The following is a 15,237-nucleotide window of genomic DNA, read 5'->3' on the forward strand; positions in this document are numbered from 1 at the left end:
CCCAGCCCCACCACCCCACACAGGTTGTTTCTAGGCCTGACTTTCTTCATGTGTAAAAATAGAAATGCGGGACTGTACTTGGTGTTGTCATAGCTGTAAAAAGTCTCATTCTCAGTCCTTAGGTCATCTGTAGTTAGCAAAGCCCAGCAGTGAGTCAGGGGTCCTTGCCTGTCATGGACAGTCTCCCACAGGACTGCGGTGGAAGCCTGGGTTTCTGCTCATGCAGCAGCTCGTACAGCCTCTCTGCCCAGCTGGGCTGCATATTCCAGGAGGATGAGACCATGTGTGCCTCATCCATTTAACCTTCTGAGGTTTGTCTATAGTAGATGCTCATTAACAAGTTAAGTTTGCCCAGATGAATAGGTAAGAAGAAAAGGATATGTACTGGAAGCAACCAGGAATTGGTGAAGGTCCTTACTGTGTGGGAAAACCATAACGGACCATTTATCTGTGTACTTGGGTCACTGAAGCAGGCAGAGATTGACTTTATCCTGGACTTCTGGTCAGTTCTCTTGTGACCTGGGAGAGACATCTTGGTTCCCTGGGAGAAGAGGTCGGGAGGGGGTTGGTAAGAGGTTCAACTTCGGAGAGTGGCGAATACAGTAAGGTCTGCCTGTCTCGGAGTCACTTCTCACCTTCGCTGTTTTGGTAGCGTTTTCTTTCTGTGGAAACTTCCACGGTGTAATAGGGAGCCATGGGAGTGGAAGCAGTCTTTGCCCACATCAGCCCCGGGCGCATAGCAGCAGGACGACAAGCATGAGATGCCAGTCACCAGCTGTGCATGCCGGCTTGTGCTCGTTTAGTTGGTTGCTGAAGGAGCGTTGTCATGCCTGGTGGCAGGAAGTCAGAGCAGTTAGGAGGGTGAAGGCAAGAGAGGGGTTTTGGTAGCAACAGGGAGCCTCCCGAAGCTAGGAAAGCCCAGTGTTAGGATTTCCAGGTCTTTAACTAGGTTTTCTCTTTATCCTTGAGAATCCTCCAACATGTGGGTACCAGGTAGCAAGAGATACAGTATACAGAGTGGGGAGCTGTGGGGTCTGGAGTCCGGAGCTTGACTCTCACTTTGTGACCTGGGGCCTATCAGTTCCCCTCTGGGCTTCAGTTTGCTCATGTGAAAGGTTTAGGCTGCGTTGTCTTTATGGTCCTTTCCAGCACTTCCAGTCTATGATTCTGTAACCCATTTGGTCCCAAAGCTATCTGTGGTTTCTTGTGTCCTGGAGTCAAAAGACCTGCTCTGTTTGAATCCTGGCAGTGACCACTTCATAGCTGAGTGACCTTGGGCTAATGACTTAACCTTTTTGAGTCTCTCTTCTTAACTACATTAAATTGTACGACTCAAAGGAGGCAACGTGTAGGAAACCACTTTGAAGACTCCTAGAGGAGTATTGTTGCTGGGGAGAGGGCTGCTGGACCCCAACCAACACTCGGCACCACTTTCTCTTCTTCCCTTTCCTCAATTGCCACACGGAGCGGAGCTGCCACTTCTCTTTCATCCTCTTCCTCAAAAGTTGTCTGAAAGCTGTGAAAGTACTTTGAAAATTAGAGTCTTATGAAAGACACTTCTTTTTTAAGTTCAGAAATATGAGGTTTCTGATATATCTGGCTTCCAGTTTCCATCCTTGGGTATTCTTTTTACCCTTATCACATCATAGAATCCAAAAGCTTTGGGTGTATTTCTTAGGATTATTGAGTGAGTGCCGAGTATATGGAGAACACTTTCAGGAGGGCTGGATGAGAATTGATTAGTGGGCAGTTGAGTTGGTTGTTGGCATCTGTAAACACACTTTCTCTTAGAACATGTTGAGACTCCTAGGCTAGCTCACAAGCTTCTAACCCTGTGAAGCAGTTGAATGGAAAATGGAAGAAAGCAGTGCTTGCTATGAACAATATCATAAGTAAGACCAAGACAGCCCCAGAGGTGCTATTTGAATAAGTTGAATACTTGACTGTAAGGAAGGGCAGGCTTGGACTTCCTGTGGACTCTCTGGAGGGAGGGGCATGGAGCACTCGGCAGTGGTGGTGTCTGGGTTACTTGATGGCCAGAGCATGTCACGCTCTTGCTAGAGCCTCCCTCCTGATGCATGGCATTTCAGCAGCACATTACTCTAAGCACAGGGCTTCAAATGGAATGAAGCAAGAGAGGAAGGCTTCTAGGTAAACTGGACAAGGCCAAGGAAGAGGCGGGAGCTCAGAGAAAAACTACCTGCTATAGACTTCAGTGTGTTGGGAATGTTGGCAGACAGAGTGAGGTCATAACTTGTCCGTGGTAGATTGGAAGGACATTTTGATGAATAGCGAGTGAAAGAGCAAATGGATAAATGGGAAGGAAAAAAGCATTGGGCCCCTGTTGGGTGAGAGTTCCCTGTACTGCCCACCAGGTGGCCAAATGGAATTATTGTGGGGCAAGGGGAGTGACTGGGTAAAAGGCTGAGGGTTGCAAGGAGGTGGTGATTTGAGGTTGATCACACTATTTTAAGCTCTGTTCCAGAGCCTAACTCAAAGTAAGTAATCAATAATTAAATCTTGAATAAATGAGTAATTCATAAGTTGGGTCATTGCAACCCTATTACCTGCTATATGGAGTAGAAATAAGCAAGTGGAATTAAACCTTGGAAAATGTGGCCAGGATTATGTGTAGTTTTCAGAGTGAGCCCAAGTGGCAGTCTTGTCAGTGAGCAAAGGTGCAAGTCACTGCTTCAAGAAGTTTGTGGAATAGTGGATTCGTTTGTACCATTTTTATTTCGTTGCTTAAGGAACCCTGGGAGTCTTCATCAGCTGTAATTGCTCCCTGTTGCCTCCATCCCACATCAGCTCATTGACCAAGTCCTGCCCATTCAGCTTCTTAACTGCCATTTTAAAATCATCAGCTTTATAGCGATGATTAGCATGTAATAAACTGCATATATTTAAAGTGTATAATTTAATAAGGTTTGACATATGTATACACTCACAGAATCACCATGGTCAAGATAATAAACATATTTGTCACCCCTAAAATTTCCTCCTCCTCCTTCGATTCCTTCCTCTACTTGTCCTTCATCCCAAGCAACCACTGATCTTTTTTCTTTCACTGTCGATTTTTTTCGACTTTATGGTGGTGCAGAAGTGATTGCAGATGCAGTAGAAGCCGTACTCAAATACCCAAACAACCAGTCTGTTTTTCACTCTCAGTAAAGTATTCCGTAAAATTACATGAGCTATTCAACACTTAATGTAAAATAGGGTTTGTGTTAGATGATTTTACACAACTGTAGGCTAAGTGTTCTGGGCATTTGGCTAAGTGATGTTAGGTTAGGTGGTGTATTAAATGCATTTTCAACATAAAATATTTTCAATTTACGGGTTTATCGAAATGCGTATATTGTAAGTTGAGGAACATCTTTTTTTTTAGACTTACATAGAATTGGATGGTATTGGACCCCTTTTACTCTAGTTTCTTTCACTCAGCATAATTATTTTGAGATCAATAGTGTGTATCAATAGTTCACTCCTTTTCATTGCTGAGTAGTATGGCATTGTATGTAGTGAATATTTGTTTTTTTCCAGTTTGGGGTTGTTATAGGTACAGCTGCTGTGAACATTTGTGTACAAGTTGTTGTGTGGACACATGCTTTAATTTCTTTGGGGTAAATACCTAGCAGTGGAACGGCTAGATCATAACTGTAGGTGTATGTTTAGGAAAGTGCCAAACTATACCAGCAATGTATATGAGAGCCGGTTTTTTTTTTTTGTAGTGGGGTGGGGTTACCCCAAAGGGCAGACTGGTTTATTGAGCATCAGCTGGGAAAATCAGCGGTTGGACTTGGCCACACATGCCAGCTCATCCTTCTTCTTGATGGCAAAGGAGTTGGAGGAGCCCTTGGTGGCAGTGATGAGCTCATCTGCCAGGCACTCAGCAATGGTCATGATCTCCCGGAGGGCACCCTCAAGAGTGCTTGTGCACAGCAGCCAGGTGGTCTGATTCACATGGTGCAGTGGGGACACGTCCACAGCCTGTCATCTCACAGTCCCTGCTCACCCAAAGCCTGTGGAGTCCTCCTGGGGACCACCATTGATGATGGTGTTCACCAGGACCTGGAGGTGAGGGTTCTCGCCTGTGAGCAGGTGGATGCAATGGAAGGCATACTTGATGATGCGCACAGTCATGAGCTTCTTGCTGTTGTTGTGGCCATGCATTATCATGGAGTTAGTGAGGGACTCCACAATGGGGCACTGAGCTTTGCAGAAGCGTTTGGCAGCATAAGGCCCTGCATTGTGAGGCAGGTACTTGGCATACTTCTCCTTCACTGCAATGGAATCCTGCAGGGAAATGTCACTGATCTGCACATCATCATTTGTGCTGCATCATTGATCTGCACGGCGTCCACTTCCCAAAGAGCTTGGTGTCGGGGGTCTCTACCACTGCTGGTGCTGTCTCCCACTCGGTCATCCAGAGGGCACAGCCCGAGTGTCTCTGTTACTTGGCGTGGACCTCATGCCACCCTGGAGTGCCAGTTTTTCTTTTCTTTTTTCTTTTTTTTTTTTGAGACGGAGTCTTGCTCTGCCACCCAGGCTGGAGTGCAATGGCACGATCTCTGCTCACTGCAACCTTCACCTCCCAGGTTCCAGCAATTCCCCTGCTTCAGCCTCCCAAGTAGCTGGGATTACAGGCACGTGCCACCATGCCTGGCTAATTTTTGTATTTTTAGTAGAGATGAGGTTTCACCATGTTGGTCAGGATGGTCTCGAACTCCTGACCTCAGGTGATCTGCCTGCTTTGGCCTCCCAAAGTGCTGGGATTACAGGCGTGAGCCACCACATCCATGGAATGCTAGTTTTTCTACATCCCTGCCAACACTTGGTGTGCTCAGCCTTTTTAATTTTATGGCACTTTAGTAGGTATCTCTTTGTGGTTTTAATTTGCATTTCTCTCATGACTAATGGCTTTAGGCATCTTTTCATGTGCTGCTTTGCCATCGTATGTCTTCTGTGAAATGTCTGTTCAAATCTTATGACCATTGTTTAAAAGTTTTTTAAAATTAAGTTTTGAGAGTTATTTGTATTCTAGATACAAGTCCTTTATCAGACTTGTAATTCACAAATCTTATGGCTTTTTATTCAAAGAGCAGTTTTTAATTTTGATGAAATCTAATTTATCAATTTTTTCTATTATGGATTTTGGTTTTGGTGTTGTGTCTAAGGAAACTTTGCTTAATCCAAATTTACAAAAGCTTCTAAGTTTTATAGCTTTATATTTTACATTTAAATCTGTCCCATTTTGAGTTAATTTTTTAAATGGTACAAGTAGGGAATAAAGTTCCGTTTTTTGCATGTGGATACTGGATTATTTTAGCACCATTTGTTGTAAATCTCTATTTTTGTACTCCATTCTAGTCTTTTGATCTCTCTGTGTATTTGTACATGAATATCATACTGTCTTGATGGCCATAGCTTTATAATAAGTCTTGAAATCAGGTGGTGTTAGTCCTTCAACTTACATTCTCTATCAGAGTTGTTTTGGCTGTTTTAGATCCATTATGAACTTTCTAATCAATATTCTAGGGTTTTGATTGAGGTTCTACTGAATGTCAATAGATTTTATTTCAGTAAAATAAATAGTAGATCTCAATTTTTGTTTAACTTGGAGAGGGTTGACATCTAAATTTTGAGTCTTCTTACCCGTGAACAAGATATACCTGATAGATTTTGTTTCTTTCAGCAACGTTTTGTAGTTTTGCATACCTTTTGTCTGATTTCTCTGCAAGTATTGAATGTTTAATTCAAGGTCTGATTGTTTGTTACTAGTATGTAGAAATAACATTGATTTTTGTATCTTGCAATCCTGCTAAACTCATTAGTTCTATTTTTTAATAGATTTCTTAATACTTTCTCAAAACGCAATCATGTCATATGCAAATAAGACAGTCTCACTTTTTCCTTATCAGTCTAGGTACCTATTCTTTTTCTTGCCTTACTGCACTGGCTAGAACCTCCATTTCAGTGTTGAATAGAAGTGACAGTGGACTTTCTGGTTTGTTCCCAGTCTTAGGGGAAGAACATTTAGATATTCACCAGTTGGTGAAATGTCAGCTGTAGATTTTTCAAAGATGCTCTTTATAAGTTTGAGGGAGGTCACTTCTATCCCTAGTTTGCTGAGATTTTTTTTTTTTTAATCAGGAATGGCTATGGATTTTGTTAAATGCTTTCATTTGCGTTTGTTGAAATGATCATATGGTGTTTCTTTTTTAGTTTGTTAATACGTTTTAATTTGAATTACATTTTTTTTCAAATGTTAAGCCAATCTTGCATTCTTGGGATGAAGCCTGCTTGGTCATGGTATATTGTATTTTTTAATATATGATAGTAGTGAATTTGCTAAAATTTTGTTTAGAATTTTAAAGTGTGTATTCTTGAGGGACATTCGTCTGATTTCTTGTAATGTCTTTGGTTTGGGTATAGGGTAATGCTGGCTTCACAGAACAAATTGAGATGTGTCTTCCTTTTTTCTCGGTGAATTTGTATCAGAATTGGTATTTTTGTCAGATGAGTAGGTTGCGAAAATTTTCTCCCATTTTGTAGGTTGCCTGTTCACTCTGATGGTAGTTTCTTTTGCTGTGCAGAAGCTCTTTAGTTTAATTAGATCCCATTGGTCAATTTTGGCTTTTGTTGCCATTGCTTTTGGTGTTTTAGATGTGAAGTCCTTGCCCATGCCTATGTCCTGAATGGTAATGCCTAGGTTTTCTTCTAGGGTTTTTATGGTTTTAGGTCTAACATTTAAGTCTTTAATCCATCTTGAATTAATTTTTGAACTACTCATCTAACAAAGGGCTAATATCCAGAATCTACAATGAACTCAAACAAATTTACAAGAAAAAAACAACCCCATCAAAAAGTGGGCAAAGGACATGAACAGACACTTCTCAAAAGAAGACATTTATGCAGCCAAAAAACACATGAAAAAATGCTCACCATCACTGGCCATCAGAGAAATGCAAATCAAAACCACAATGAGATACCATCTCACACCAGTTAGAATGGCAATCATTAAAAAGTCAGGAAACAACAGGTGCTGGAGAGGATGTGGAGGAATAGGAACACTTTTACACTGTTGGTTGGACTGTAAACTAGTTCAACCATTGTGGAAGTCAGTGTGGTGATTCCTCAGGGATCTAGAACTAGAAATACCATTTGACCCAGCCATCCCATTACTGGGTATATACCCAAAGGACTATAAATCATGCTGCTATAAAGACACATGCATACGTATGTTTATTGCGGCACTATTCACAATAGCAAAGACTTGGAACCAACCCAAATGTCCAACAATGATAGACTGGATTAAGAAAATGTGGCACATATACACCATAGAATACTATGCAGCCATAAAAAATGATGAGTTCATGTCCTTTGTAGGGACACGGATGAAATTGGAAATCATCATTCTCAGTAAACTGTCGCAAGGACAAAAAACCAAACACTGCATGTTCTCACTCATAGGTGGGAATTGAACATTGAGAACACATGGACACTGGAAGGGGAACATCACACTCTGGGGACTGTTGTGGGGTGGGGGGAGGGGGGAGGGATAGCATTAGGAGATATACCTAATGCTAAATGACGAGTTAATGGGTACAGCACACCAGCATGGCACATGTATACATATGTAACTAACCTGCACATTGTGCACATGTACCCTAAAACTTAAAGTATAATAAAAAAAAATTGGTATTTTTGCCTTAAATGTTTGGTGTGATTCACCAGTGAAGTCATTTGGGCCTGTAATATTCTTTGTGGGAAGCTTTTAAACTTCTTTAATAAGATATAGGGCTTAAGGGTTTAAACTACACGTATTTCTTTAATAAGATATAGGGCCATTCAAGTTATCTGTTCTTCTTGAGTGAGGTTTGGTAGTCTGTGTTTTTCAAGGAATTTGATCATTTCATCTGAGTTGTTAAATTTAATGCTTTTTTTTGAGACAGAGTCTGGCTCTGTCACCCAGGCTGGAATGCAGTGATACAATCACGGCTCACTGTAGCCTGGACCTCCTGGGTTCAAGTCATCCTCACACTTCAGCCTCCCCAGTAGCTGGGACTACAGGCACACACCACCATGCCTGGCTAATTTTTGTAGTTTTTGTGGAGATGAGGCTTCACCATGTTGCCCAGGCTTTTCTCAGACTCCTGGTGTCAACTGATCTGCCTGTCTAGGCCTCCCAAAGTGCTGGGATTACAGGTGTGAGCCCCAGCGCCTGACCTTGCAAAAATTTTTTATAATATTTCCTATTATTTTAATATTTATGAAATCTGTAGTTGTTTCACCTTTCTCATTCCCAGTGCCTTTAATTTATACCTTACCTCTTTTTACTCAACAGTCTGGCTATAGAGGCATATCAATTTTACGAATCTTCTCCATGAACTAGTGTTTGGTTTCATTGATGTTCTCTGTTTTTCTTTTTTCTGCTTTGGGGATTTCTCCTCTCTCTCTCTCTTCTCATCTTACTGGATTTAATTTGCTCTTTTCCTAGTTTCTTAAAGTAGAAGCTGAGACTATTGATTCGAGGCCTTTTTTCTTTTCTTACCTAGGTGTTCAGTAGATACGAATTTCCTGACAAGTATTGCTTTCATGGCATCCCCCAAATTTTGATTTGTAGCATTTTCTTTTTCATTCAATTCAAAGTACTTTGTAATTTCCCTTTTGATTTCTCCTTCTACCTGTTTGTCCAGCTTATTTAGATATCTGTTTAGTTTCCAAGTGTTGAGGCATTTTTCCAAGATTTTTGTGTATAACTTGAATCCCTTTATGTTATATGGCCCAGAATATGGTTGGCCTTGGTAAATGTTCTGTGTACACTTAGGAGGAATGTCTATCCTGTGATTGTTGGGTAAAGGGTTCTATAAATGTCAGTTAACTCCACTTGGTTAATGTTGGTGTTCACTTTTTCTATATCCTTGGTGATTTTCTGTATAAGTAGTTCTATCGATTACTGAAAGAGGAATGTTAAAAGACTTCAGCTGTGATTCTGGATGTGTCCATTTCTCTGTTCAGTTCTGCTGTTCTTATATGTTGAAGCTCGGTTATCTGGTGCATGTATATTTAAGATTGTTTCATCTTCTTGGTGGACCCATTATTATGTATTGTCTCTTTTTATTCCTGGTAATTTTCTTTGCTCTGAAGTCTGCTTTGTCTGATATTACTATAGCCACTTGAGCTTGCTTTTGATTAGTGTTTTTGGTTGGTATATATTTTTCTGTCCTTTTATTTAATTATATGTTTACTTGAATAATTATTCCACTAGGCTTGGCTTTAAGAGTAAATGGTCACTTGGTAAATTTACTTACAAGTTTTGAACCTCTTTGCCCTTTGTCTGGAATTACACAAAATGCCATCCCTTTTCTCATAAGTTCCTTCCTTGCTGAATTTGTTCCTTTTCAACTTGATCTTCCCAGCTTCCTGTGAGAGCTCCACATTTCATGCTAACACCATCACGGTCAAAGATTTACTCTGGACCTGCTCCGTGTTCGTCTCTATTCGGAGTGCTAGGGTTAACACCAGAGCCTTTCTTCCTATGGCAATTGTGCTTTAGTGGAGTGAGGCAGACAGTAAGCAAATGCACACTGTGCCAGTGGTGAGAACGTACTTCGTGGAACAAAACAAAGCCTTGAGTGAGGGCAATGGAGAGTGAGGGGCCTTGGTGGAGCTAGGAGGGTGCTGCTTTAGGAGAGTGGGCACAGAAGGTCTCTCTGAGAGGGTGACATTTGGACAGAGACATGATAGAAGCAAGAGATGAGCTATGTGGAAGTTGGGCGGAGAACATTTCCAACAGAAGGACCAGCGAGTACAAAGGCCTGGGAGGGGAATGTGCTTGGGAGTCCTGAGAACCACATGTATGCCTAGAACAAGGCAAGTGATGACGAAAAGTTCATAGTTTTAACCAGCTAGAACATTGCAGGATTTTGAAATACTGCCCTGAAAACTGACCTTTAGTCACATAATGGTCCAAATCAGACAGTACAAGGGAGGCTTAACCTTTTAGGTCTGAGAGGAGCCAGGAGTGGGTAGGGATGGGCTCTTTCCTTGCACTGTCATCCAGCAGGCTGCTGAGGACCTTGTCAATCTTTGAAGACCAGTGAGCCGTGCGGGATGCCCGTCGACATTAGTCTGGTTTGAGTGATGAGTGGTAAATTCTTTTTCTTACTTAAGGTTCCAGTAATTTTCTTTTTGTTCCTTGTCCGTATTGAACATAGTTGTAGACCAGTCCCATGCCTTTCTTAATCTTTTCCCGTGTTTGTGGGCTCATGGTTCTCTTAGGTGTGTTAGTTCACAGGGAAAATCCTTTGAAAAGTTAGAAGAGTATCTAATAGATGTTTTCACACACACACACAACATTAATGAATAGTTTGGAAAATTCAGTCTCGTCAATGGATTAGAAGTTTTCCCCCATGCTTTCTAGTACTTCACACCATCTGTAATGTCACAGTGTGTTTTTGCTGCCATAAAGCTGGTTTGGATTCATATTTTCACAAGAGTGTAATGGGAAAGACCATAGAAAAAGGGAGATTGGGCTTAACACTGCAATTCTGTTTAGCTGGTCAGCTGGTAGTTTCTATTTTGACAAGGTTATGTGTGTGTATGCGTGTGTTTGTGTGTAGTTGATGTCTGTCTAGGAAGAGTAAAATGGAAACACTGACCAAAATAGTAGAATTATTACAATTCAAATGCAGACACTCACAAGTTTTTATTTTATTGCAGGTATTTCTTGGTGGATTTTTATGCACCCACCGCAGCTGTTGAAAGCATGGTGGAGCACTTGTCTCGAGATATAGATGTGATTAGAGGGAATATTGTCAAACACCCTCTGACCCAGGAACTAAAAGAATGTGAAGGGATTGTCCCAGTCCCACTCGCAGAAAAATTATATTCCACAAAGAAGAGGAAGAAGTGAGAAGATTCGCCAGATTTTAGCCTTATATGTAATTCCTTCACATTTGGGCAGCATGGACGAGAAGGAAGAGTTTGCAAGTTTGGCCTTTATATAAGCATGTGTTGCAGGTGCTGTTTGATTTTTCTAAGGTATTTTTAGCCCTTGATCCCCTTTGCTTGCGAGAGGTGGGGAACTGCTCACTGACAGCTTCTCTGTAACCTGCAGTACCAGTGGATCATTCTTGATTTTGTTTTCATTAGTGTCATTTCTTTGTCAGTGAGGACTTTTCCCCTTACAACAGTAACACCATTTTTTGAAGAGCAAAACTTGTAATACCTCCTGGGATTGTGAGCTAGTCATTCAGCCTGTGTAACCATGCGCAAATAAAAATTGACGACCAATGTATTATATGGACAACTTTTGCTTTGAGTAATAAACTTGATTGTAGGAATGCGGGAGGTGTTTTGTCCCTTTACTTACCCAGTGCAGTGCACTTCCAGGGCCCCGCAGCTCCAGTCTAGCTGGCAGTGCCTGGCAGTGTTGGGGAGGTATTACCCAGTACCCACTGAGGTCCAGAGCCGGGGTGGGGCAGGGGAGGAGGGGTGTCTGTCTGTTCCTTACTGGGCATGCCACAAAATCAGTGACTTTTCCCTGCACACCTCACTTGTCATTGTGGTTTGTGCTGCTCTTTGTGGTGGGACGTGTGTTCTGGTGCAGTTAAGGTCTCATGCTGCTCCCTGTCATTCCTTTGCTACTAGCACCTGCCTCCTCCACTGTCCCTCATCCCAGGGCAGGCCTCTTGTAGGAAGTAGCCTCCTGGCAGTGGCATGGCTTCCAGGATGGGTGAGGATGAGGTCGTTTCCCAAAACAGTCACCTGCATCTCTTCCTCGGTCTCCTCGGGGCTGATTGGAAAGACTTGACTAGCCCTTCCCCCTTCCCAGGGGATGCCCTGCACAAGGTGTCTGTCACCAACACAGATGACGGAACTTCTGCACATAAAATGTTGGGGGAAGTGCCGGTTCTAGGAATCTCTGAAAAGCAGGAAGGAGCCGAGAGTTCTGGCCTCTGCTTTATTTTTAACCATGGCAAGACCGGAGGATGGAGAGATGTGCAAGAGATGCCCAAAGCGCCAGGAGGGCCTGGTCTCCCAGCTCTGGCCCAGCGCCTCCTCCCTCTGTAGCAGCTGCCTGTGTCTGCACTGGGTCATCAGTGTTGTCGCCTTGCTTATTAAGAACTCAGGCGGTATCCAGCTTAACTTCCTCCAGAGGCAAAAAGCTATAAAAAGTCTCTCTGAAGAGCAATAATTCAGTGAAGAGGCTCATTAAGAACTGTAGACTGGAAATAAAAGGGGTAAAGATTATCTGGGAAAACATGCTACTTCCTGTTTTATTCGGAATTTCCTGAAAGCGCAGGCTCTCGGTCAGGGCTCGCGAGAGCACCAACTCTCTAGCAGACACTTTGTGTCCTGATGTTCTTTGACTCGGTGCGATCTGAGGTCCATTTTGCTTGGAGTTTATTAAACGCACGCCATGTGCCATGCTGCACACTTACGTCCATTCCCTCAGTTACTCCTTTCAGCAGCCCCAGGAAAGGCAGCATTGCTATACCTGTTGCTTGGACTAGGAAACCCCCACTCAGATTTGCCCTTGACCCCACAGCTGCCAGTGATAGCTGGAATCTTGAACTAGGGACCCTGATGCCATCTGTTTTTTCCTTCCTGTAACAGTAAGGTTGTCTTTGCCCTCTCAGGTTAAACAAGGCACTTGGGTGTCTGGAGTGAATTGTCACCACTCAGTTAGTGGCATTTGGCCGCATGGCCCGAGTGTAGCACTGGCACTTTCTTTTCCTGCACTTGCCGGTCCCTGACAAGACGCCATTGGGTATTCCAGGTCATGCAATCCTGTGGCACAATTTAGAGAGCATTAGGAAGGAGGCTGGCAAAGTAGGGCAGCTGTGCAGTATGCCAGTTCCCCTCCTTGGAAGCTCCAAAACGAAGCCACTGTCTTTCCCCTGTGAGTGGTTGGTGCATAGCTGGATCCTCAGCAACTGAGGGGTCCTCACCCCCTGGCAGCCGCTGGCCCGTCGGGATGTCTAGTGTTGGAGCAGGGCGTGCAGGTGGGTGGTTTCCAGGCCACTTATTTGTCAGAGTAGAGCATCCGGTCTCCCTGCCCAGGCTGGTGGTGGTCCGAGGCTCTGGTCTGCTCCTTCAGGGGATGATGATGGGCAAAGTGCTGGCAGTAGAGCCATAGACAAAGACAGGCCCTGGCCTCGTGGAGCTGAGAATTGGCATGGAGGTAGACAAAGTATGTACAGTGTAGGAGCTGCTGGGGGGAGTACAGAGGATGGAGTGGGGAGGGCACGTGCAAGCTAAGCTCTGAAGGGTGAGGAGCCAGTTGTGTGATGTGACAAGGAACTGAGGGGCCAGATCTGGGAGACTGGAGACGTGTGAGGAGTTAAGCACAAAGGGATAGGAGGTTGCCAATGGGAAATGACGCACCGAAGGCAGAAGGCCGGCATCGGGTGAGGCATCAGCTTCAGGATGCTCCCTGGGGGGCTCATGTCCTCGGAAAGGGCATCTTCCTGGGATTTGCAGCCTTGACTATTCGTGGGCCTCTTTGGACAGGCTCAGTCTTCCAGAAGTACTTGGTTTGATCTCACCAATACTCGGCTTGACTGGCTGCATTTTAGGATACGAAACTTGGACTTCTGAAAGGAATTTAAGAGGAACATCAGCATTTAAGATATGGTGCTCTTGATTGATGACATAGGTGATATTTATCCTCATGATCCTGTCAGCACTCAGAGTCACCCCTTTCCTCTTCCAGCATGTCTGGAAGGGCTTATTTTTGCCAGTGGGCCCTGCCCCCTGGCTGGAGGAAAGTATGCTGGCTCCAGTCTACGAGAGTGGAGGTCCTGAGAGTCTGCAGTCCCAAGTCCAAAGTAGTGGCCACAGTTCAGGCCTGTGACAAGCCAGGGGGTTGTTTTTTGAAGGTGGCCCAGGGAGGTCGAAAATCAGAGCCTGGGGGCCCAAGAAGCTAGTTTACCGAGCTGGTCTTGATAGGGGAGACCCTAACCCAGCGGCGCTAGAGGAATTAAAGACACACACACAGAAATATAGAGGTGTGAAGTGGGAAATCAGGGGGTCTCACAGCCTTCAGAGCTGAGAGCCCCGAACAGAGATTTACCCACATATTTATTAACAGCAAGCTAGTCATTAGCATTGTTTCTATGATACACAATTAACTAAAAGTATCCCTTATGGGAAACGAAGGGATGGGCCGAATTAAAGGAATAGTTTGGGTTAGTTAACTGCAGCAGGAGCATGTCCTTAAGGCACAGATCGCTCATGCTATTGTTTGTGGCTTAAGAATGCCTTTAAGCAGTTTCCCCGCCCTGGGCAGGCCAGGTGTTCCTTTCCCTCATTCCTGTAAACCCACAACTTTCCAGCTTGGGCATTAGGGCCATTATGAACATGTTACAGTGCTGCAGATATTTTATTTATGGCCAGTTTTGGGGCCAGTTTATGGCCAGATTTTGGGGGGGGGCCTGCTCCCAACAGAAGCTGCTCCATGACATTCACAATGGTGGATCCATTCACATGGATTGTTCACGAAGCATCTGAAGGGAGACAGGCGCTGTACCATGGAGTGTCAACAAAGGACCATGGAGCCCAGTAGATTTTTGCTGAAAGACCAAATGTATGTTGATTGAGATGAAGTATTTGGTTAAAAGATTAGAGAGTACGGAAAACATGAGCCGCTTTTCCAAGCTTTTAGTTGAGTCTGGAAGAGCCCTGGTGTACCCCCACCCACTTGAGGGATCCCACAGTGCTTTCAGCAGGAGTTCGATGTGGGTATTCCTTTACCCTCCCGACAGCCCCCTAAGCCAAATATTCTTCTTTTTATGACCTAAGACACCTGAGGCTTACAGGATAATAGATAACATCCCCAAGGCCGCAAAAGGAGGAGGAGTTGGAGTTGGGAGTCATGTCTCTCTTTCCAGAGCCCATTTTGGCCTGCTTACAGGCTCCTGGAGGTAGACGTTGCCAATCCCTGCAGTCCTGATTATGCCACGAGGGGCTGGCTCTGGATGGCCTGCTCCTCTGGGCCCTTCCGACGCTGCACCTAGAGCCAGACCCCAGGCTTCCTCGCTGCCAGAGAAGGGGAGCGCGGGGAGCTGGGGATCCTTGGGAGGGTTTTATTTTTTATTTTATTTTATTTATTTATTTATTTTTTCTGAGGCGGTGTCTCGCTCTGTCGCCCAGGCTGGAGTGCAGTGGTGCCATCTCGGCTCACTGCAAGCTCCACCTTCCGGGTTCATGCCATTCTCCTGCCTCAGC

General features: G+C 44.1%; 1 protein-coding gene and 1 pseudogene across 1 annotated transcript in view; one reads left to right on the top strand and one right to left on the bottom strand.

The window, feature by feature from the left end:
* MRPS6 (mitochondrial ribosomal protein S6) overlaps nt 1-11,350 on the top strand; it is a 69,440-nt gene extending 58,090 nt beyond the window's left edge. Inside the window, exon 3 of the mRNA XM_034947894.4 lies at nt 10,726-11,350. Within this exon, the coding sequence (XP_034803785.3) occupies nt 10,726-10,918 (193 nt within the window). The 3' untranslated portion in view covers nt 10,919-11,350. The remainder of the gene's footprint in view (nt 1-10,725) is intronic.
* On the bottom strand, nt 3,053-10,279 carry LOC129394963 (small ribosomal subunit protein uS7-like; annotated as a pseudogene).
* Nucleotides 11,351-15,237: the final 3,887 nt, after the last annotated feature.

The sequence above is a fragment of the Pan paniscus genome, chromosome 22 (genome assembly GCF_029289425.2).
Source record: "Pan paniscus chromosome 22, NHGRI_mPanPan1-v2.0_pri, whole genome shotgun sequence".
NCBI classification, from domain to species: Eukaryota; Metazoa; Chordata; class Mammalia; order Primates; family Hominidae; genus Pan; species Pan paniscus.